Raw genomic sequence first — 23,047 nt, 5'->3', positions numbered from 1 at the left:
CGGCAATTATCACTTTCATTATTTGTCGCTTTCTTGGTCATGTTCATTGGTTATGGCAGAGCTTTACGCAGCATTATACCCTTTTCTGTATAAATTTTGGGATCGTTCAAGAACTGGGCCCCCGCGGGCTAGTTAACAATCATTATGTGTGGAGTTTTGGCACTATCTTTCTGCTACATACTTTGTCTACACTGAAAATATGGGAAGATGTAGGGGCTGTGGGATCCGAAGGTTGATGTGAGTGAAGTAGATGACATGCCTTAGCAGATATACCTTGTTGGCCAAAAAAAACGACATGCACATTAGTTCAATCCGGTTTAAAGAAACCAAGTTGGTCTTGAAAATTAGATAGATACAGGTAAAACTGGTATCGCCCATCTTGACATTGGAGCCTCCAACTGATGTGTGACTTTCGTTTCGGATCTTTTGCTGTTAGGTTGACGAATTCAAATGCGATTGAAGTCTTGGTCATAATAATTGTCCTACGGTTGTAAACAGGGTTGATAGACAAAATCATGGACAATTGAAGAATTGCCCCACCGGCGAAATTTCCCACTTACTTACCCCGCGACTTATTGGTGTAGTTCCTCAAGCTTCATTATTTTCTCTTTGCTTACCTATTACCTGGATATATAGAAGTCAAACAAGGACAGGCTCGCCCTTCTCCCCGTCGACTGCAGGACATATCAAGAGCCGATACCCACATACTACCTGTAACTTGCTTTCTGACTTAACTCCGAGCCAGGCTGAAGCTACAGTCATGGCCAGTCCTATGGCAACGGAAACATTTGAGCAGATCCAGACACGGCATCGTCGTGAGCTCAAGGACCTGCAAGGTCGCATAACGGGAAAGAAGAAGAATGCCACAAAGAAGACGCGCAAAGGCGTCAATGACGAGTGTGCAGAGATGGAACGTCAGCTGCGTGAAAAGCAAGCCACCGAGATCGCCGCTCTGAACAACAGCGCTGATAACAACAGCGTCCAAGGCGAAAGCGCTACCGCTGAAGCTCAAGACCAGCTCCAGGAAGACATTTTAGTGAAAGACACCGAGAAGCTCTCTGTCTCTGAAACGGAACAACAGCAGCAGCAGCCGGGAAAGAAGCGCAATCGTCAGAAAGAGCGGCTTGCCCGACGTGCTGCTGAGCAAGAGGCTGAGGCCCAGCGTGCAGAAGAGGAAGCGTCCAATATGACCAATCACCGAGCCAAGGAGAGCGAATATATGAAGTCGACGTTTGAGAAGCATGGGCTTGTGGAGAAAGATATCGCGCCCGATGGACATTGTCTATTTTCAGCGGTGGCGGATCAACTCAGCCAGAATGACATTGCTCTCGGAGAAAGTGACACCAAGGACCCAGCATACAAGACGGTGCGACGAGTGGCTTCAACGTATATGTTGGAGCATGGAGACGACTTTGCGCCGTTCCTTGAGGAAGATCTCCAAGACTACGCCCGCAAGATGCGGGATACTGCTGAATGGGGCGGCCAGCTTGAGCTCATGGCGCTGGCACGACAGTATAAAGCGGAGATCCGAGTGGTACAAGATGGGCGCCTTGAACGTATCGGGGAGGAAGAGGGAGCCGAGTCAGGCAAAACACTATGGTTGGCATACTACAGGCACGGCTACGGCTTGGGAGAGCACTACAACTCTCTCCGAAAGGCACCATGATGAGAAGGATAAGGAGATCACTTTTGTTCTTGTGCATACATCGGCGAAAGATCATATGGTGGTTGTTTGGTATCGAGACGTAAAAAAAGGAGAATCGGTGGCCAAACTATTCGGCTTGGTTATCGACTCCAGACTGAGAGGAAGTCAAGCACTGCGCCATCTGGGCTGGTGCCGGCCTTGTGCGTCCGAGTTGGTTTGAGCAGACTCAGTCGCTGTAGGGCATCGGCCCAAGGTTTTGAACAAGGGTCTTCATGGACGGTACCGTCGTCGTTGTATGCAATTTCTTCGCCAGGAGCTGCTAGGAGGGCCTCATAGAGCTCTGGGGAAACTCCCCATGGGGGACCATTGGCGGACATGGGTTTCGTCGAAGGGAATTCGAGACAAACGAGGCGACCATCATGAGAAAGCAGCTCGGTCATGCGCTTGGCCCATTTTGGTCTTGCTTCGCGAGGCAGAGCGCATAGAAACTGTACAGTTAGTTGGCTTGCTGAAAAGTAGGGGCGCCCAGGATATGTATGTAGCAACCCTGGGCTTCAAGAAGCGGAGTTACCGTATAATCGTAGATCAGGTCAAACTGGCCATCAGCGCCAGCACCTTTGGCCCAGTCTTGTCCAAAGAAGTCACCAGTAATCCAGTGAATCTTTCCTTTATCCAACCCGTCGACAGGTTTGTATAGACCTTCTGACTCGGCTTGCTTCTGATTCTTGATAGCCTCCTCCTTTGCAGCAGCACTGAAGTCAAGGCCCCAGACATCATAGCCCCACGAGCTCAAAAGCAGAACATCATGACCACGCCCGCAACCGGGGACTAGAGCCTTCTTCTTTTCAATGGCGCCTGCTGAGTCTCGGAGGGGATGGCCGCGATGATCATGATGTTGGGAGGGCGGCACGAGATCGGGTCTTTGAGCGAGGAGGTCGTGAAGGGCAATGGAGGCGGTTCCGCGGTCCCATGGTGTTAAAGCCTCTCTCCAGCAACTATCCCACTTCTCACCCTGCTCTGCGAAAGGAACAGTCGAGATGCGGTCTTCCAGAGGGTTTTCGGTAGCCATTGGCGCATATGAGGGAGAGAATACGAAAGCGAGAATATGCGGCGGCGATGAAAGGAGAAGAATAAATTTGCTCGATCTGGGGAAACAACTCGAGCCTTTAGATAGCGTGTGCTATGAAGTGAGGGGGAGGGTCCTGTCGGCTCGGGATGGCATAGGATGGTGGGGTTAGACAATGACGAAAGAAGGACGTTTGTGGAGGTTAGCAATCGATATCAGTGATTGCAGAAGTGTGTCTTTGCTTGAGGTTAACAAAGTAGGTACCTAAGTAGGTAACGTCAGGTAGTTGAGATACTGAGGTTGGAGATAAAGAGGGCAGAATCAAACGGTTTGCTTCTTTTATTTGGTCGCGTGCGTTACTCAAGTTTCGGAAGGACAAGGAGTGCGTGAAACTTTGTACGGACATACATCCGGAGTTACCTATGTAGGCACTCTTCTAGCGTGTGCGCTAGGAAACTGGCCTGTAGAGAGCATCTCGCTTCACGCTCTAGTTAAAGAGTTGCTGTTTCTTACCTACCTACCTACTAAGGTATGAATGAGTGATTTAATCAGGTAGTTTGATATCCAATGGTACCTCTCATGTAAGATATAATGTTGACAGGCGAAACAATGGTTGATTGACATGATATCTTATGAACAATGGTGGGTGGGGGTTTGAAAAACGTCAATGACTAGTCTATGTCTCCCAGTCTTGGAGTATGAGCCTCAACCGCAATGTAGTGATATATTGAACCTGTTCCCTGCTCGGTAAATGACTTGCATGAACAAGCCGGTACAAAGGGCACACGCGAGCAACTGTGGTCCGATCTGTGGTTACACACTTATGCCCTGTAACGACGCACGACAAAGCATCTGCAGTAGATCACGAGATACTGAGTAGAGTGATTAGACAAGCGATATAGCAATTAAATACACAAAAGCAAACAAGCAATCTACTCAAACAGAACCGACCTATAATAGAGATACTCTACTCTACTCACCTCACTTACCTATTCAGACATACATACCCAATCATCAACTTGCTTTCTTAGCATCTGGCTCAGCTGACCTCGTGAAGATCGTCGTGAACTTGGTCCACGTAACTCCCAAAGAATTCCATCCGCGAGGCCTCTCAGTGTTGTCACTATCTCGGTCGAGGGCCCCGAGAAGTGCAAGGAGAAAGTCGTCATCACGGGCTGAATCCTTGGAGAGTTTGTCCTTCATGGTACCATACAATTCTTTAAATTTGTTGCGGAATCCGCCTTTGTTCGCCTCCAATGGTGGTTCCAGTTCCTTAGGAGCATCCGTGGATGCGGCGAGTGCTTCTGGCTGGCTTGACGACTTGTCAACGAGACCCTGTTGTGATTGTACATCAACCGTCGCTTCAGGTACCACAGTATGTGGAATCGTCAAAGATTCGGCGCCAGTGATATGGCCCGGGATTCCATAAGACTCTTGGTTCCTTTGAAAGGACTCGAGGGTGACGTTGCACATGTTCTTCACCATGGCTTTCCCTTCATCCGAGAGCTCTCCCTTCTCCTTCAACTCATAAAATGGCCTCCGTAAAAAGTTCTCCATGACCCTGACTGTGCCTACAATGACCTCTTCACGCCCTTCGAACCAATCCTTATGCCCTTTGCCGCACTTTTTACACTTTTTGACCCGTACATTAATGTCCCTGAGAAACAAGTGCGCCAGTCTATGGGCTTTAGGAGCACCGCTGAACAAATCGAGAGACTCATAGATGGGCATGGGCTCACATGATGCGCCGTAGCAGTTGTTGGGCCGTGATAGACTTGTGTTGACAGTGGTAGCGGTCCATCCAATCTTGAACAGGTCCTTTTCTTCCTTGTGCTTCACGACATACACCTTGCCCTCTCCCGCCTGTGCATGAGTCAGAGGCTTCCTTAACTCCCTGATGATGGCGGCTTTATCGCTCAAGGTTCCGTTTCTCTTTAACCCAAGTTCACTAAACTGAGGATGGGCAAGTCGTGACTCATCATCCGAGCCATTGTCCTCCATGACTGTATCATCCACGATAGATTCCACCATGTCGATTTGTTCTGCGGCAGCATCTTGCCTGGAACGAATAGGGAGCGACTTTGGAGATTCTGTGGGGGATATGACATCCACCTCGGTGGTGTTTTCCACAATGTTATCTTGCTGGCCAACATCAAGGGCCCTGTCAGGAATCGAATTAATGCTGAGTGCCAGTGGGGGAGTATATCTCGGGCTCTCGTCAGATGTTGACATATCTTCAATCGTTGGGAGAGGGCCTTGATGGTTCATCCTGCTGGGGGTGCTCAGGATGAAACTGTCAAAGCTGGAAGTCGGACTTTTTCCCGAGGTTGTCGGTGTGCCGTCTTCAATAAGAGGACTTGAGAGAGGTGTACCGTATCCCACAGAAGGCGATTCGAAGACTTGATCCTGAGTCGGTGTACTAGGTAGTGACACTTCAGATGAAGCGTAACCTGAGTTCTTAGTCCGGGACCTTTCCCAGTTACCAAAGCACTTTTCAAGGAAACTACCCGAGTTGTGCTTCTTGCAGTGAACCCACGGGAGAAATTCTTTGACCGTCGAATAGAACTTGGCATCGTTGGAAAGTGTCTCCTTTTTCATCAGTTCATCCCATATGTCCTTGGCTTCTTCTTCCTTCCCCTTGGTGCCAAGCCTGCAATTGGCAGCCTGACATTTTTCAAAGTTAGGATACTTGGGATTATCATCAGAGGCAGAAAGTTTGACAAGGAGAGTGTTCAACTCTTTGAACACAGGTTGCTCAGAAAGAGTGGCCATTTTGATTCGAGTAGTTGAGATACTCAACTCGGGTCCACGAGAGTGAATTGCTGTGCCTACGGATGATCTATTTTAATATGAAAAGGCAAATGGCCGGGAGCTCTGCTTGCAAGGGGGTTGAAACTGAGTACCAGGGTCAAGATACTCAGCATCGAGAATCATATTGTTGGTTCGACTCGCTATGTTGCGAAGTCATGGTGTGATCATGGTTTATATGCAGTTGGTTGTGTCCTGCAGACGGAAGGATTTCCCCGGGTCAAAATAGGAAATGGATGTACCAAAGCTGAAAAGTGTTGAAACGCCAGGGGCATACATGTCAAGGGTCTCCAACGCTCGAGCCTCATGAAGACATTATCAGCCTTCCAGGTGGCTTTGCTACCTTGCCTATCTGTACGCCTAGCAGAGTTTCAGTTTATGTAAGGTAGTGTGTGACCTCCACGCTCCTAGCCACCATCTTTGATGAGATGGAGGGTTACAGCACCTGGTCCTTCCGGCATAGAGATCCAGATAGACACGGAGTTGACCGATACACAGTCCTGTTACCTTGTTAGGTCTCTGCTGTGCCGTCCAAGAACCTCAGTCAAAGTGCGGGGGGCCTCTCGGCGACCATGCGTGGATAAGAGAAAAGGGAGGAGATAGGGGAACTTTTGAGATAAATCGTGATGTTCTGATATCCTGGTGATCATGCAATTTGCGGCACACGGAGGGGACTTGCATCGTGATGTCGTTCCAGTTGCAACCTTTTCGCTAGTCGGCGGCTTGAATCCTGAAGCTGAGCCTGGGTTTGGATATTGGCCACTGCTCCCAAGGTCTGTCCTGTAGCAGAATAACCCGATGTTAAACGAGCTATGTCGTCTTGGTCGCATGCTTTCAACTGCGCTATTGACGGCAGTAACTAGACGGTTGAATGCAAGATACTGCAGTTGCTTGTAGCTCCGCCAGAACGGGGGAGCTGAGCGGGTGCCAAGTGAAAGTGCCCGCTCAAGAAGCTGCATAAGGTAAGGTAGATATGTACTGAGGTACCTACCTTAGACTACAAATGAGCTCACGTGCATTTGGTTCCATGGAAAAGGCCAGCAAGAAGTGCCGGCACATGTACCTGCCTCGGAGGCACAAGTTGTGCAAAGCCCAACACAAATTTGACATTGCACACTTCAGTATAAGGTAGTAAATAAAGGGCGGAAAATCAAGTAGGGAGGTACTGTAAATAGCTGTCTCATCTCGTTGTACTGGGAGTATCATCCATACATTTCGTTCCCATTATAGCCATAGCATTTTGTTGAAATATCATGAGTAATGCCTAAAAAGAAAACAACCTGCCCGTGGTATATATGTATCATCACATCCAATCATCCATCTATGTGGTAGCAGTAGCAACATAGAATTATTGCGTCGCAGAAGTGGAGAGAGAAAACAAAGCGAGAAGAAAAAAGACATGAGAGGCCGTCGGTGTGCCTCGATTTTTGAACCATACGCCATAAACCCCCAGGTGTTCGCTGTTATGACCTGTATAAAAAAAAAAAAGGAATACATGTGTCGAAAGCAAGAAATGCAATGCAATACAATATAACGGGGATACTTTTGATATGACGACAGTCCTTGGTTGCGTCTTTGTCGGTTGTTTGCAGAGAAGAACCCGAGCCGAGGATGGCGGCCGATCAGAAGAATGGAGGCTTAGATTTCCCTGGTCGGATAAAAAGCCGTCAATTGCGTCAGCGCCAAACGGAAATACCGTAGCCTCGTCTCGCTGTGGTCCCCGGCCCGACAATACCAGGTTGACTCCAGTAGCACAGCCGATGCTTTGCGTCGGATCAAGGGCCGAATGCAATGGACGATGAATGAGGCCCACTTCAAATGCACGAGTGAGCCAGGCAAATCGTTATCGTCGTCGGGAAAACACATGCCGAAAGCTGCCATCGAACCATTTCCAACAATGCAACAAAAGGATTCATCGATAAGCGTTGCCCTGGGTCGAGATGAGTTGTCAAAAGACAAAGAATGTGAACAAGGCATTGATGAGGCGTGATTGGTGAAATGCGATAAGCCAAACATGCCACAGTCGCATAAACCCCCCAATGACATCTTGTAGTGATCCGCGGAGCTGAACAGGCTCTTGCTGTCGAGACAGGCATGATTATCGCTTCTGTTTCTGGTTTTTCTTTTTCCCGTCTGTCATTGCCCTTGGGAGAAGGGAGAGCGTGGCCAACGTGACCGAAAGTGGGAAGAGGTAAGTCCCCTACAGGCCACACTCTTCAAAGTCGCGTATCATGATGGCCATTTGCGCCCGCTTGGCAGCCTCGGCAATGAGTGTGAAGTCTTGGAGAAAGGCGTCGGTTGAAGGACCGTTACCCTGAGCGGGAGCAGGTTGAGGGACCATCTGTACAGAAGGAGACTGCTGAGCCGAGGAGTTGGAACTTGAGCTGGAGGGAGCGTCCATTATGATAGTTGATGATGATGATGATGATGATGATGATGAGATAGTGACGGACAATGTTGGTATAAGCGAGAGAGTTCAGGTGTATGGATAGTATAGTCCAGAGGAGAAGGTCGGGGGAGAAGAATGTGGGAATGGGGTGGAATATGTATCCGTGAGGTTAGGCAGCCAAGAAATAAAGATACAGTAGCACAGTGACAGTTGATAAACTACTGTACCTAATGTATTGGATGTGTGTGCGTACCTAGGATGGATGATGTGGAGGTGGGTGTGCTGTCGGGCCCTGGCCTGGATATATGCTTATGACCGTAATGGTAGGAAGCACAGGTATTGCGTGGGGTAAAATGACGGGATACCACTCTCTTGTTCCCCTTTGGTCTGTTCCCAAGAATACCTCGACTTGTTTCACACGCTTGCTGCCACCTCTTTCTGCAGGGTGACGTTCCGGTAAAGGCTGTAGACTCTGGAAGTTGGCACGAGTGGTGACGTTCTTGACGACTCCGACTCCCAAGCTAAACGTTTGATTTTAGGTGTGGATGGTGTATTAGGCTGATGCCGCAAACAGTTGGGTGTGCTGAAGACCCGCTTGTTAGGAGTTGACCTGCTATTCTGGCTGCGCTATAGAACGATAAAGGGCCGAGTGTCTGGGGACAGGATGCAAATCAAATCAAATCAACTCAACTCGTGAACGGAGACGGAGACGCCGAAGTGTGGAGGAGGCAACGAGAGTTCATAAGAGATCATAGGAGAGAGGGGGGGGCTCAATAATTCACAAGTAGTTAGATATGTATTTATAACAGTGGAAGATGCCGCCCGTAGTCAGATCGATTGAAGCCGAGGAAACCAAGATAGCCCGGCCAGGATAAGGTATCAAATGGATTGGATGGAAACACAGCTTGTGACTGTGACTACCAATTGCTCATTTCATTTACATTTATCCGCAAGTCCCGACCATCTTCATCCACACGGTGGCACTGACAAAAAGCCCCGGTGTTACATGTAGCAGGACTACTGTTCTGTTCCTAGATCCTACGTTAGATAATTGCGCGGCGGGGCAGAAAATGGAACCGAGAGAAAACAAAAAGAAGTCTTCTCTGCATTACCGCAACTCGAACTCGGCCTTATGCGCGGGAGCTAACCAGAGCTAGGAACTGGGGTCTAATGGATATCATGGATATCATGTCCCAGTGGATCTGGAGTGCAAGTGGGAGATGTGAGATCTCAAGACCCAACTTTTTCTTCTTCTTTTTCTTCTTCACTTCCTCTTGGTCGATTTTCTTTGTCGTTAGAGCATTATAGTCTTTGTTGGCTCAGCGAGTGGAAACTAGTGACCGTGAAAAAGACCGAGAGAAACTCATAAACTAATGCGAACAACAACAAGACGCTACTGTAGTAGCATCATGACACCGCATGAGATTGGATTGAATTGAGCCCTACGTGCATTACTGTCGCCGCACTGCGGGCATCCTGCTCCGCTTAGACACTCACCGCTCGTCTCATCTAATCAGTTGCTTGCCTCTCTAGGCTCTCTCCTCGTCTTTTTAGCCGTGATGCGTTGAAACCTCCTCGGCTCGGCATCTGTTTTACATATTATTCGTACAAGCGCCCACCAATCATTGGACCCTGGAACACAGATGGCGTGGGGTGTGTCTTATATCCCCCAATCCCCAATCTCTGAAAATCGAGACAATATTGGCTGGCTTAACACCAGGCTCTTTACAGCTTCTCCAGTGATAAGCAGGATCGTCAGGAATAAGAGGTCATGCATCATGTTATGAAAAGAGTATTCCATAGTACTGTACGGATACGATACCCCCAATATTCTCATTCAGGGAGTCCTGGTACTTACTTTTGTAAAGTATTGATCTGCAGTGTTACCTCATTCTGCCTGGATACAGTACTTCATGCAGGTTATTTATACTCAGGGCAGTCAGGAACAAATAAGGTGATTCTGTTTCTTTTTGATACAACAAGGAATCATCTCACAACATCCAGCCGGCCCGTTCAGCCTATCTGCAATTATCTGCCCAACACCAAAACAGCTTGAGAATAATTACTCACAATTGAGTCTCTCATGACCCTACTCTTTAGCGAGCCTCAGTCCGAGATAAGGGTCCGTGTCAGAACCACTACAGTCTAGCTCAAGCCCGGGTTCTTTCGGAATTGGGTTTTCAGTTGGTGCGCTTGGCTCTTTGAGTGGAGATCCCGAACTTTCCCCTATTGTGTAGTTGGAACCAGAGAAATCACGACAACGACAGGGACGCTGGAGAATCTGCCCACTATGAACCAATTCTCCATTTTGCGCGGCTCTGTCGGACATCATTCGCCGATGCTACCGCTTCGTCTGCCCTGCCTCGGGCCTCTGATCCGTCAGGTCTGGCCTGCGATCATAAAACGTTAGGCCAGAATTCAACGTTAGTGTCGAGGTGGATATCTCAAACCCTTGATACATACGGAGTAGAACCGCTCTTGCGGAGCCAGTATTGAACCGTAGTTGACCACCTAACTAGGTACTACGACTACCTCAAGAGGTGCAGTGTCCGAAGCGCTTCTACAAGCCGCCTCAAGCGGGTTAAAGGATATTGCAGCCGCTGTTGAGACCTCAGTCTTTGAATGATGCCGCAATTTGACGCAAGCTCATGAATCGTGTACGGGATCTTCATCCTACGTCGAATATCATGACATAACGGGGTGCTTGACACTGCCAGTTTGCATCATGGTTCAACTTGACAAGTGAATAAGCAACCCCAAGCGGTTATAAGGTTATGAGGTTATCTTCGACCGCAAATGAGGAAGAGAACCTGTTTATTGGTTCTTCCCTGTCCATTGTTTGATCATTTCCTCCGTCTTCCCCGGCCTTTGCCATGCTCTCCCGGGGAAAGATACGTACTCCCGATCCGGGGTTTTGCCCGCCGCGCCGATCCGTCCTCCGGCCTCAACCTCCAACAACAAAAAAACACAAAGCCCATTGAGACACGGCCAACAGCCCCGGATTCGCCATGACGTCTACCGTCGACTCTCCACAACCGAATCGCTGGTTTGTCGTCCCGGGCCCCATTCGAAACCTGTTCAACCACTTTCCCCTTCACGTATACAGCCCCGAAGACCTTCCCGCAAGGTCCCCCGCCAGCGTGCGCCAACGACCGGCCCTATATGTTTTTGTGGCAAATGAAGATGCTTTGGCAGGGAAGCCGAGCTATAACCCTTCATGTCTGAAGTGGCAGGTGTGTTTATAGTCGAGGGGCACGAGTCGATAGAAGGAAGCATTGTGCTAATGCTATCTCGACAGACTGTGTTGAGAATCGCTGGTATTGACTTCGATATCGTACCTTCGAATAACCACGCTTCGCCCTCAGGCGCATTACCCTTTCTCCTGACACCGGCATCGCAAGCTTCGAAACCCCTGACTGGCGAAAAGATTCACAAATACGTGCGCGAGCACGCCGTTCATGAGCTATCAAGCATCACATCACCCCGCCTTGAAGCCTACCAAGCTCTCCTGACACAAAATATCCGACCAGCTTGGGTATGTAAATCCCCGTCATATAATTGGAATGCATGCTAATATGGTATAGCTATATGTTCTCTACCTCCTACCCGCTAATGACCCTCTCCTCAAAAGCCTCTATCTTCCTTCATCGATGCTCCTTCGCGCGCCTCTCCACCAGACACTCCACGCCGCGGCCACTTCCGAAATACTCAAGACAACACGACGCGCGACGATCTCGCCGTCACAACTTCTAGCTGACGCCACAACTGCCATGCGAGCACTATCATCCCTACTAGGAGAGGATACATGGTTCTTTGGTGCTGATGGGCCGGGCTCGTTTGATGCTGATGTGTTTGCATACATCTATCTGATAGACGATAACGCTCTTGCTTGGCAGGACAAGTCATTGAGTCAGTGTTTGGGAGGACTGGATAATCTGAAGAGGCACAAGGAACGGCTATACAAAAAGTGCTGGGGGATGGGCACATTGTGAATATATCAGGATGCCCATTATCCAGGAGGATAGTTTCATCCCATCGTCGTAGAGAAGGCGAGACACGCGCTGTATAAATATGTACTATATATATCACAAAGGACCTGGCAAGGGAAAATAGATGCGGCCAAGCAGCCAGCTCAGAATCCGGTGCCTGGAGGAATATGCTGAAAATCGATTTACCACTGATCGTCGACATTGGTCTTATCTATGTGCCGGGCATTGTACAACCCGCCGTTCTTTGCCTGCAAGAGGGGAGTTGTTGACCTATTATCCATGAAGCCATCCCCAATCTCTTCACCTGTCTATAAGAGTTCATTAGGGACACAGAACCTCCGTACGAAATGCGTTGTATCGACAAAGTGCCACTCTCAAACGAGCACATTATCTTACAGGCTCGTGTGGTAAGAAGTGAACAGAAACAGAAAGCAAGAGAAACTCCATACTCGTAGCATTACCCGTTGGAACGCCGATGACCATAAATCCAGAGAATGCAAGCCGACAATGAGGCAAAAGCAGACATGTCGGCGGCGCGGAAATCAGTGTTGTGGAGGCTGTGGGATTCCCCTCAAGACATCATTCACTGAAGCAAATGCTCCCTCGCCACCGTCTTGGCGAAGGTCTTCAAGAAGCACGCTGGTCTGAGCATAGACTTTCTCTAGTGCTGCCCGAGACGATTTGCCGAGGGATACTGCTTGTTCGTCAGTATTGTCAACAACTGATATGTTCCTTTGTTCGACTTACGTAGAATGGCCGAGTTTAGTTCCTCCGCAACAGTAACTCTACCGTTTCTATCCAAGAGGTGGCTGACTTGAGGCACCTTGAGTGGGTTTTCATACGCCAACAATGCCCAAATCTCAGTAAGTGCCTTGCTGACTTCCACACGTGGGTCATTGACATATTGTTCCTGGAGTGTCCGTCCGTATTCCAGCATATTGCGCTCAAGCTCTGCAATCACTGTCTTATTCTCACTACCATCGGCACCCCTTGAAGTATTTTCGCTGCCGTTAAGATCGAGATCCATCGTCTGGGGTGCGGGGTTGTTAATATGCCCATTACCCTTAGACTCATTGCGCATGTTGAGCTGGGCCGCCTTTCGCACCAACTCGATAAACTTGCGACATTGCAATCTGAAATAGACTTGTTCGTTATCCTTCAAAACATGAGGATAGTATGCATTCGTGTACTTGAGCGCCCTGTCAATATCCCCTTCGAGGATTGCACGCCGGATCCCTGTGTCGTGGTCAGAAGTAGGACAAGGCAACAAGAAAGTGCTATCTTACGTTGGCGATTATTTGCATCTTCGTCATCTCTGATACTAACACCGTCGACCTTGACTCCGGGATCTAGGCTTAGAGCTTCTTTTTGCTTCTTCATGTCTTCTGCGAAAGCCCGAGCTGTACCCACGTAGCCATCATGTTGGAGGAACTGAAGAACAAGTGCCTGGATTACATCGGTTTCGCTCATGTTTGGAACGAGACTTGATGTGTCTGTAGCTTGAATATCTTTCTGCACTCTGTCACGCTCTTCCTAAAACGGAATTAATTATACATCATGTTATGTGTGGGTGTTACACAGGCCTACCCGCATCATATCGTCGATGTTATACACAAAAGGGCTTTGTCCAAAATTGACTCGGATGGACTCGCCGGGCTTCTTGAGGCTAATCGCTGGGTAGAGCCTACCTCTGTTGACATCGTTGAATGCCGTGACTATTGCTTGTTAGCGAAGGACGCAAGATGGCCTGCCGAAGGGAGCAAGAAAACTGAGGACCCCTATCCTGGGTAATAAGAGATTTGAGTAAGTCCAGTGCAAACTTAGATGCTCATTACTTGGGATGATGGCAATCCCAAGTTATATAAATTTAGGTTGGGTTTGAGAGGCCTTTAGGCTAGTCTCTTCGCCCCAGGGATAGAGGCCCCAAGTTTTCTTAGTTCTCCGGGCTGTTGGTGTGCATACACATACTCAGCTTAACTCCATTTTTGGTGAAGAAGGCGGTGTTGTCCCTGAAATTCACACCACATCCAATCACGTCATATGCGTTGTATCCGGGGCCGTAGTGTCTTCCTATATTTGATCCTGTGAAACATCGCCCGTCGTCGCCGTGATAGCCCCAGGCCTCGGGTTCCCAGCCAATAGGCCGTGACAAATTGACGTTTTTGGTAGCAAACCCGATACCTATAGTCGCATCGTCACGTTTAGCTGTTGCTATTTGCACCTCAAAGTAATAAATTCCGCACTGAGGGGGCATGTAGTGGTCGGCGCGCACTGCACAAGCCATGTGGTCTTGGTCGTGTTGATTTTTAGGTCCGATGTACTTCACAGTATAGCCGTCAGCCTGGATCTCAATACCCCCCCACTGATCATCCTTGTTCCATTTTGTTGGCAAAGGTGCAAGGTCATCGTCCTCCTCAAAGGCCGGGGGGCGCTCTATAACAGTATGTGACATGCCTCGATGCGAGCCCGGGGGTAGAGGATGCTGATTGAACGTAGCGGAGTGCTGGGATAAACCATTCGTTGGAGCCGAATCGCGGCGGGACTGAACTTTAGCTTGGTGTGCCTCTTGGAGCTTCTGAACGTATGTCGAGTTCTCAAGATAAGAGGGGATAAAGAAAGTCTCGTGCTCGTTCTTGGACTTATTATCGACTGCCCCGGATTCCACCAGCATGTTAAAGGCTCGTGAGAAGGACGGCAGACCAGTTCTCCGAGCGTTCGTCTCAATCCCAACAGTTTCCATGATGGTATCCGTCGGTTCGGAGCCCAGAAGGTTGAGCTCGCCGGATGCACTGAATATCGAAGTACGGGCAGGATGTGTATAAAAGTTGGGAGTATTGGCGATAGACGAGTTATGCGGAGGAGAGAAATGAGCGTGGCGAGTGGATGGCGAAGCTGGTTCGGGACGAGCAGACGGGCGAGAAGCTTGGTGAAGGGGACTTGCCATGTCCACGACAAGTAGAAACGAAACAGCCCAGCTGTCAGCTAAGGTACCTTGGAGTAAGACACCCAACAGCAAAGGCAGGTGAGTTACCTGCCAGGTGAAGCCCTAGGATGAGTTCCAGCGTAGGCTTGTAGTGGGGGTGAGTTATAGCGTAGTCGGAAACAGTCGTAACAGCCGTATGGAAGGTGGTAGCACAAGCTTCGGATGCGTCGACAATTACCGGCAAGGCTGACAAAGCGGAGCAGAAAGCGAAAGAAATAAAGGAGAGCAATAGACTCAAGTGATCTTGCAGTTGGGAGAACAAGTCGACTTGTGTACTATAGCGGTGGGTTGGTGTAGGAGAAGACGAGGGGATGGCGATGGTGATGGTGATGGACGGGGCGGGTAGAGGTGGAGGTGGTTCCCGTCAGAACAACAGCGCGTCACCGTTACCACTCGCTAACTTCCAGTAGCTATAGAGACGCAGGTTCAAAGAAGAGGAAGAAAATTAAAGATGCGGATGTATCTGAAGTAAGAATGACTCGTCAATTAACCATCGTTGGTTTAGTAGGCAACATGAATCGAGTCTGGCCTGACGAGAAAAGCCGATACTGATACTGTACGTATCACATCACTCATCATGGCTACCAGCTTGCGCTATCTATCACGACTCACGAGGCACTCTTCTGCCCCAGCGGGTTTAGTCTTTAACACCTCCTGCCTGGCCTGACCTGACTTGACCTTGTCTGTTAAGCTTTCACCTAGCAAACAGCTGCATCAGCTTAACAGTGGAGGCCCAGCTTCCCCGCTGCCGTGCCGGACCCTTGCTACTAATCTGCGCGGGCTGCATTGCTCCAGGTCCCCATGCTAATGGAATCGCCCCAAAATGGCCAAAAGCTGAGGCGTAATAATAGACGATAGCACATGGCCCTGAGCCTGTTTCTTTCGGGTCCTTCTCGTGGTCTGAAAAGAAACATTCGAGTGATGACAGTAACAATAGCCAGACCAACACTGCCCTGGTGCAGAAACCAGATGAGGTTTCCTCGCTTATAAGTTGGCGAGGTTATTTGCTGACTTATTCTGGTACCTCCAATGAGCATCTCCATCTCGATATGGATATTCCAGGTTGGTTTGGGTTTCGGTTTCAAACCTGTTCACTCAAGCCCCTCCAGGCATCATTCATCCCTAAAAGCAAGACCCCCCGATTAAAAGCAAACCATTCAAAGCACAATAAACCAAATATCAATCAAGATTCAGGGCGATACAGTTAAACTTCCATCCCCTACTGTAAACGGCGGGTATGAAAGTCACGGGACGGCTCTCGTGTCGATGACTAAGCTTTGCGAGCTCCCTGCGACCACACCACAACATCAAGACATGACCCCGATGAGAAAGACGAACCAAAGTGTATCCACAGTCTGGCCATTGGGCCATCTCAACCCCCGAAAACTCTTCCCCGACCGCTGGATTTGAGAATTACCTCAGGTTAGAGGTCATTCCTCGTCGAAACAGGCGATAAAGTGAAGACATGTGACTTTGGCTCTGACATTGCGATCATTCATCTTACCTGATAAGAACGCTTAGGGAATCAGTTTTGACATGAAGAGCTTTCTGCCACGTCTACTTGGAGTTATCGCGAGATGGCATCTGCGACAGTTTCTTTCAGACTTACGTGGCGCGTGATCTCAAGGGGTGAGCCATTAATGACTGGAATTATCGACACTACCTGCCTTAGTACCTAGGTAGGCTGCGACAAAACAATGTTCGCAGCAAACAGCGGATTAGCGCCCGTCGTCCAAGCTACGGGCGCATGGATGGCAGAATGATAGATAACATCAATACGATATATCCTTCAAGAATAAATATTTGACTGCTCATTTCAGAGAATTAACAGAGTATATCTAACATTGCCCCATCATAACAGTAATTGTACATCAATATATGCTCCGCCAGCCCTGGTACGGTTTAATGCCAATCCTTTTCCACAGCGTTCCATCTTCGCTGTTCCTTAACGCCCGGCGACACCAGCGTCGCTTTCTTGAAAAACATAAAAATATTCCGAATGAATGAACGGTCATGCTCGGTATGAGAGCATCTCAGCCTCACTGGCAGGCCAAGGGTGAGTTGCCTGCCAACCTAGAACGCCCGTAGTATCTTGCGCTAAAACATTGTCTGGTATCGAAGCAAAATGAAAAGAAAAATAGGTAGCATCGTAGGGCGAGTGTTTATGAAGCAGCGGCGATAGCAAGAGGTGCTGGTGAGGAGGCGTGATTACTGGGCGCACTTTGCATCTCCACGTCGTTAGCAGTATTGCTATTGCTAGCACTGTTGCTCTCGTGGCCGTTCTCTTTGTTCTCCTTGCTACTGCCCTCGGCCGATGCAGCAGTAGAATCCTCAGCGCTGGATTCGGGGGCCTTCTTTTGAGGTGCCACCCAGCGAGGGATCTCCCATGCCACACCGGTAAAGCTCTTGAGTTGGAATCCTCCCTTGGCCCATCGGCGACAGGGTTTGCCTGAGCGATCGAGAGCGCGAAGTCCGGCGTTGATAGCTCCTTGATTCGCTTTGGGCCCAAGCTTGTGACCTCCGGCAGGCTTAGAACCTGAATGATCGATCGTTCCGTCCTCCCTGGGAGTAGTGGTCAGTCCAATGTTCAAATATGTATGGAGGTTGCAGAAACTTACAGGCGGGGCTTCTTCTTGGGGCCAGGCTTTCCTCGAGGCTTGGGGATACCATCTATTGTACCGTTGGCGCCAGCAGCAGATCGCTTGACGCCCTTCTTCTTCAGCCCATCAGTAGGCGGTCCCATAGCCGAAGGGGCCGGTGTCCCGTCGGCGGGAGTTGCGTCAGGAGCAGGAGTAGCGGCGTTGGAGTCCGAAGCATTGTCGCCATTCGTATTGCTGGCTGGTGGTTGCGAGCCAGAAGCGGACACAGCATCGGTAGGTGAGTCGGCGTTGGCTTTCATATCCTTGGAGGGAGATTCTTCCTTGATAGAGTCGGGCGCGAGCAGAGCACGCAGCTTGTCGGGCGACACCTTGCGAGTAACAATCAAGCTGACCTTGGTGCTGGATTTGCGTCGCGCGTCGGCGGACTTGACTGGAGGAGCCATGGTGTTGAGAGAGTTCGATGTTACAAAGAGCTGGTGATGCTATAGTCTAGGAAGGGTTGTCTAACGGAAAAGGTGATGTGTGGTGCTGATTGATGATGTTTGCAAGCGGCGAAGGATAGTGGAAGAAGGTTAGGGAAAGGAGCAGGATTTGAGAATGGACTGGTGACGGGAGAGGCGGCAAATAACCAAAGACCCGGTGGTGATCCCGTGGTGGACAAGACGTGGTCAGGGGTGGTGGGCTTTTGGGGCTTGCGTGGAGCGAGTCTTAGTAGTAGTGGGAGATTTATTAGGAGGAGCTGAGTTGCGATCACAGACAGGTCAGGTCGGTTTGTCATTCAGCCTGGCTGGTGCCGGGTCAGGATTGATTTCAGGGTGGTGATGATGGGTTTGCGGTGGTGAAAAGTGGAAATGAAAGTAATGGAACAGAGGGCAAAAGCCTTGTTCTGTGAGGTTGGGGTCTTGGTATTGTTGTCATTTTGGATTCTGGTGCTGGGGCCGAAGGCGGCGCACAAGGAGAGGAAAAATCGGTTGGGTTGGGTTGGTTTGATTTCCCGCGTTTCTTCACACGCAGAGCAGCAGGAGCGAGAGCAAGTGGCAGTGGCAGAGGAATAAAACTTGGGGATTTCAGGCCCAGGTCCAGCCCGTCTCCTCCGTTGCCTGATTGGGCTTAGTACCACTTCTGCCGCATGGCAGGGGTACCGCTTCTTTCCAGCCAATCAAGGCCCTGGTATGTCTCTAATGTCTCTCAAAGCAGCGCCTCAAATTCTATTGTTATTCCACTCCTCCTAGGCGACTGAGCGATCTCAGCGACCAAAAGCTCGTTTCAATCGAGCTCCCACGGTCACTTCATCGCCTTGAACCCCCGAAGTGTCCCTGCAATCCATCAGCAATGGTCACCACGTGTTTTAATCGCCAAAGAGGCACGGATTCCTTTGCCTCGCCTTGTCAATAGCCATTTGATCGCCGAATATAAACAAGATTTTTCACGGCTTCATGTTGCGATGCTCTGTAATGGTCACCATGACCCTGATCAATATTCACATATATTAAAATATCGACGATGCCAACAAAATGCACCTCAGCCAACTCGGAGAATACTGTAACTTCCATCTGACCCTTTTTACCCCCCTCATTCAGTCACATTTTCGTGATAGCCCTCCCTTAGCCCGCGATGACGGTGGAAAACAAGCAAGAAATGGGGTCCTCTCAGAGTCTCATTATCACTCAGCAAGCCCCTGCAATAATCAGGGTGGCGGAACTACGATTCAATACACCTGCAGAATAACTTGGCATTGCTTTTCATCTGTCGCTCGGAATTCTCTAGCCTGTCCTCGGTGAGCAAGAGAACATCGGACCTTGAAACAAGGCAAAAGGTATCCTAAATTTATACCAAGTCACCTAAGCCTTTTGTCTTGAGTTTTCCTTACTCTCCCAGCCTGCGAATTCAGGTCTGATACCCAACGGTCGGTCAAGTCTCTGGAAATTTTATCTTGTGCAATTAATCATCAAATACATCACGATCCTCGCAGACACGAATAAGGTAACATTGAATTTCGATCAATGTTTACCTGTAAAGCTTTGGGTTTCTCTACCCAAACTTTCTCCTCCAAATGCCACATCGCGTGGTTACAATTATCACCTGCGATTATTACCAACTCCGGTACAACCGAGATCCATTAGTCCTAATTTTGGTGCCTGGCAAGCCTGGGTAATCGAAGAATCCCGACCGAGAAATTACCTGACCAAAACCCAAGTGTCGTCCCGACTCCGCCAAACAAATCCTGTGTCCAGTTCTGACTTCCGTCATCCATGATGCACCAGAGAGATTCCACTGGGCATCGCCTCGATTCACCGCAGCGATCAACATGGCGGACAGGCTGCACTCGGCAACAATATCAAGAATACCTGCTTCAGCGTATCACTATGCTACATGACTCTCCATACCTATGATTCATTCGACGTGTCTACAAAGAAAACTAAGCGTAGGTAGTACTGCCTAAATTGCCTACTCGCTACAGGAATGAAAGGCTTCCTTGGCCCGCGGTGAAACAACAAGTGTTGATCCATTCATTGTATGCCCACCCGAGACTGAGACACCATCCGTGGCAAGCGTTGCTATCACGATAGTTGGAATGTGTTGCTCCCCTACAACCTGAAGCCCGTGACAAAAGATATATCATGGCAACCTGTCGGCCAGCAATGAACTGGAGAACATCACACATTGTTTATTCAATTCTTTTTCATCACCAAGTCGACATAATGATTCGATTATACATTCTTCTCTGCCTCCTACCATGTCTCTTCCTACCCACCCCTTTCACCCATGCGGCCCTACTCCCTCGTCTCAAAGCTTCGTTCAGACTGCCAGGCGTAGTCTTCAGTGAACCAGTGGCTCGATCTTTCAAGGTGGTGCCTTTTAAGGAGCTTCCTGGGGAATCGCACCATGGTCATAAACTTCACCAAACTATCGGCCTTGTGAAGCGATTGGTTGAAGACCAGGGCGACATGGTTGAGGTTACCGAAGAAGCTCTTCAGGAACTTCTGGATCAGATCAACAAACTCCATGAGCAGGTGAACAACATGATGCCATCTGGTGCAACGGACAAACAGCCTACTCTAGAGACAGGCACTTCGTCAGGAGGCCAGTCTGGTCAGTCCGATCAATTACCTGCAGGTTCTTCTAATGAGTCTACTGGTGGCGAACAGTCTGAAGAGCCTGCCCCCTCTGGCAAAGCTGATGTTCCTGAACCTGGCGTTGCTCCCGTTGTCGGGCCTCAGGCTCCGGGCGCTTCGGCTCAACTAGATGCATCGCAGATAGATACCGACAGGCAAGCAAAGACTGAGCTGGCGCAGCCTGCTGCAAATCCCACCCAGACAGCAAAGGGCGAATCTACTGATCCGTCTAGCGAGCCTGAAGCTGAAAGGCTGTCTGGCAACAGCGCTGTCGTGACCCTGCCTGAGGTTGCAAATGCTTCTGGAAAGGGTGACGTCGTGGAATCAGGTGGTCGTCCCAAGAATGCTGTCGCTCAACCGACTGGTGAGGTTCAGGCTTCGACGGGAACACAACTTAGGACAGCACAAGATGTCGAACCAACAGAGGAAGGAAAGGCCAAAGATTCTAGTATCTCATCTGCCAAGCAGGTTACTGAGGCTACCAGTACTGCGCCTGGGGGTGCATTTGTTGAGAATCCCGATGACGTTGTCCAGACGGTCACGGCTAATATCAGCTTTGGCGGGCAGACTAGTACTTCAGCAAACAAGGAGACTCAGACGCCATCCGGTGCCAAAGATGATGAGTGTGTTGACGAAGTAAGTGATCTACCCCTCATACGTCGAAAACCTAACTGCACACCAGGTAGTAGGATCGAATCCGCGAGCGAGCAAGCACAAGATACCACGATAACTGTCGTCCTCGTACCTACTCCAGAAGCAGATCCTTCCAAAGCTTCTGCAACGGAATCCGGGACACAGATAACGAAAGACTCTCCCGCAACTGCCAAGGCCGAGGGAGCGGCTCCAGCGCTAGAGACAGAAGCCACCTCCACCCCGGACATCAACACTGGAGACTCTCAGCAGCTTGCAGCACCAACCCTATTCTCAAATCCATCTGCTGTTTATAGCCCTGGGCCGACAGCGTTAAGCCTTAGAACTCTCGTTTTCACATCAGTCCTTACAAGGTCTTCAACCATCCTCGCAACTACTGTACGCACAGAGTTTGTTAATGCAAATCAACCAACTGCACCATTGAAGGCCCCTGGCCATGTTTTCAAGGAAGACGAAGACGCAGGCACGAATGCAGCGTTCAACAAAGATGGAAAGCTTGCTTTGGAGGAGAGTGTCAATGAAGGAAGCACACCAGGTACGATCATCCATAACCAGGCCGGATTGGAGAACTCCACTGATCATTTGATAGAAACTCTTAGAGGAACTCCTCTCGCGTTAGAGACTACAGCCATTTTGACCACAACGACAACCACCATCAGTTTGAGCCCTGTTGCCGTCATGACAACCCCTGACCCCAGCCAAGAGGCTCTGTCTCTTTCTTCACCTTCATCTCATGATGCTGAAGGTATCAATGGGACGTTCCGTGCAACACCAAACAGTGGATTCAGAACAATTCCGAGGTCGTCAGCTAGTCTGGCAGAGAGAGCATAGATGCAGATATGCATGATCTGCTCTGGAGTTAAGCGCCTTAATAATGTTTGGGTTTGGATGTTTTAGAATGATCACTATGAATTTATGCTGGATTCCCCTTTTGGTACGCTTGTCATATAAATGAGAATTAATTCCTGTTTCACTCACAGTACCGTGTCGTTTAAAAAGCAATAGCACGTAACTATCCACAGCCCTGCGAATACTACACTCGATCAACTTTTGAACCCCGGAAAAGGGGTAGCCCAGGCCAAAGGCAAGCTGTAGTTGTACATAGACATTCTCGTCACGTAAGACTACGAAGCTGATGATGCTACGGATTATCATTATTGCCAACTCCTCGCTGTCATCCAACAACTCAACGAGTAATGTTCAGCATCTCCATTTCCCACTCAGTAAGTATGGGAGCATTGTCTGAACTTTTATTCATAATTAGAAGAAGAAAAAAAGTTGATGTGGGTTTGATCAATAGTGTAGGGGGGTTTGGATATCTGGTGGAATGATTTTAGTCGTCAAGAAGGAAGCCGCTATAATATATGAAAGTTTCTCTCCTGTCAGTATCAAATAAACCGATTTTAGGAAGCAGAAATGGCCTCACAATACCAGAGTATTTGCCACGAGCCACAGAAACAGAGTGTGTTTCTGTAGTCTATTTTCAGGTGGTATGAAGAGTCGTCTTAATCACTAAGGAAATCGATCCAGGGTCCATGTAATACGGCCTCAAGATAGAAACCGGAGATGTAATCCAGATTCTTAACGAGTAAGTGTACAGTGAAGGTATAGGCCGTACTTGATAAGCTGCCTATTCGTAAATGTGAAAAGGATGTGAGCTCATGCTCTTTTCCGAAACAATGGACATATGCATATCGGCTTAGTCGCGGAATATATGTATACTACCTAAGCAGGGCATCCTTAGTCATTCTTCTTTGGACCGAACCAATGTATAATAGCGTTTTTCGTCGTTGCAGGGTT

The 23,047-nt window shown here is 49.1% G+C and overlaps 8 protein-coding genes across 8 annotated transcripts; 3 read left to right on the top strand and 5 right to left on the bottom strand.

Moving 5' to 3' along the window:
* Positions 1-760: 760 nt before the first annotated feature.
* On the top strand, positions 761-1,666 carry FSUBG_9436 (OTU domain protein; the record flags this gene model as incomplete). Its single annotated transcript, XM_036687949.1, has 1 exon — positions 761-1,666. The coding sequence occupies one exon, from the start codon at positions 761-763 to the stop codon at positions 1,664-1,666; it is 906 nt and encodes a 301-aa protein (XP_036535094.1).
* A 119-nt stretch (positions 1,667-1,785) lies between these two features.
* FSUBG_9435 (thiol methyltransferase) lies at positions 1,786-2,714 on the bottom strand (the record flags this gene model as incomplete). Its single annotated transcript, XM_036687948.1, has 2 exons — positions 1,786-2,133; positions 2,217-2,714. The coding sequence occupies 2 exons, from the start codon at positions 2,712-2,714 to the stop codon at positions 1,786-1,788; spliced, it is 846 nt and encodes a 281-aa protein (XP_036535093.1).
* A 1,011-nt stretch (positions 2,715-3,725) lies between these two features.
* Positions 3,726-5,483, bottom strand: FSUBG_9434 (uncharacterized protein; the record flags this gene model as incomplete). Its single annotated transcript, XM_036687947.1, has 1 exon — positions 3,726-5,483. The coding sequence occupies one exon, from the start codon at positions 5,481-5,483 to the stop codon at positions 3,726-3,728; it is 1,758 nt and encodes a 585-aa protein (XP_036535092.1).
* Positions 5,484-7,719: 2,236 nt separating this feature from the next.
* FSUBG_9433 (thiol methyltransferase) lies at positions 7,720-7,920 on the bottom strand (the record flags this gene model as incomplete). The annotated part of the gene is made up of 1 exon (XM_036687946.1): positions 7,720-7,920. The coding sequence occupies one exon, from the start codon at positions 7,918-7,920 to the stop codon at positions 7,720-7,722; it is 201 nt and encodes a 66-aa protein (XP_036535091.1).
* A 2,996-nt stretch (positions 7,921-10,916) lies between these two features.
* On the top strand, positions 10,917-11,900 carry FSUBG_9432 (mitochondrial outer membrane (Sam35); the record flags this gene model as incomplete). The annotated part of the gene is made up of 3 exons (XM_036687945.1): positions 10,917-11,141; positions 11,207-11,443; positions 11,493-11,900. The coding sequence occupies 3 exons, from the start codon at positions 10,917-10,919 to the stop codon at positions 11,898-11,900; spliced, it is 870 nt and encodes a 289-aa protein (XP_036535090.1).
* Positions 11,901-12,439: 539 nt separating this feature from the next.
* Positions 12,440-14,841, bottom strand: FSUBG_9431 (RANBPM-like protein; the record flags this gene model as incomplete). The annotated part of the gene is made up of 5 exons (XM_036687944.1): positions 12,440-12,591; positions 12,645-13,133; positions 13,184-13,430; positions 13,485-13,612; positions 13,866-14,841. 5 exons carry the CDS (start codon positions 14,839-14,841, stop codon positions 12,440-12,442), a joined length of 1,992 nt encoding a protein of 663 aa, XP_036535089.1.
* Positions 14,842-17,042: 2,201 nt separating this feature from the next.
* On the bottom strand, positions 17,043-17,923 carry FSUBG_9430 (MUC1 extracellular alpha-1 4-glucan glucosidase; the record flags this gene model as incomplete). Its single annotated transcript, XM_036687943.1, has 2 exons — positions 17,043-17,442; positions 17,499-17,923. 2 exons carry the CDS (start codon positions 17,921-17,923, stop codon positions 17,043-17,045), a joined length of 825 nt encoding a protein of 274 aa, XP_036535088.1.
* A 2,259-nt stretch (positions 17,924-20,182) lies between these two features.
* FSUBG_9429 (uncharacterized protein) lies at positions 20,183-22,078 on the top strand (the record flags this gene model as incomplete). Its single annotated transcript, XM_036687941.1, has 2 exons — positions 20,183-21,782; positions 21,837-22,078. 2 exons carry the CDS (start codon positions 20,183-20,185, stop codon positions 22,076-22,078), a joined length of 1,842 nt encoding a protein of 613 aa, XP_036535087.1.
* Between the last annotated feature and the right edge of the window lie 969 nt (positions 22,079-23,047).

Source organism: Fusarium subglutinans (genome assembly GCF_013396075.1).
Source record: "Fusarium subglutinans strain NRRL 66333 chromosome Unknown NRRL66333_c0000146, whole genome shotgun sequence".
Lineage (NCBI taxonomy): Eukaryota > Fungi > Ascomycota > Sordariomycetes > Hypocreales > Nectriaceae > Fusarium > Fusarium subglutinans.
The sequence above is the reverse complement of the archived record's forward strand: the minus strand, read 5'-3'. Positions and strand labels throughout refer to the sequence as shown.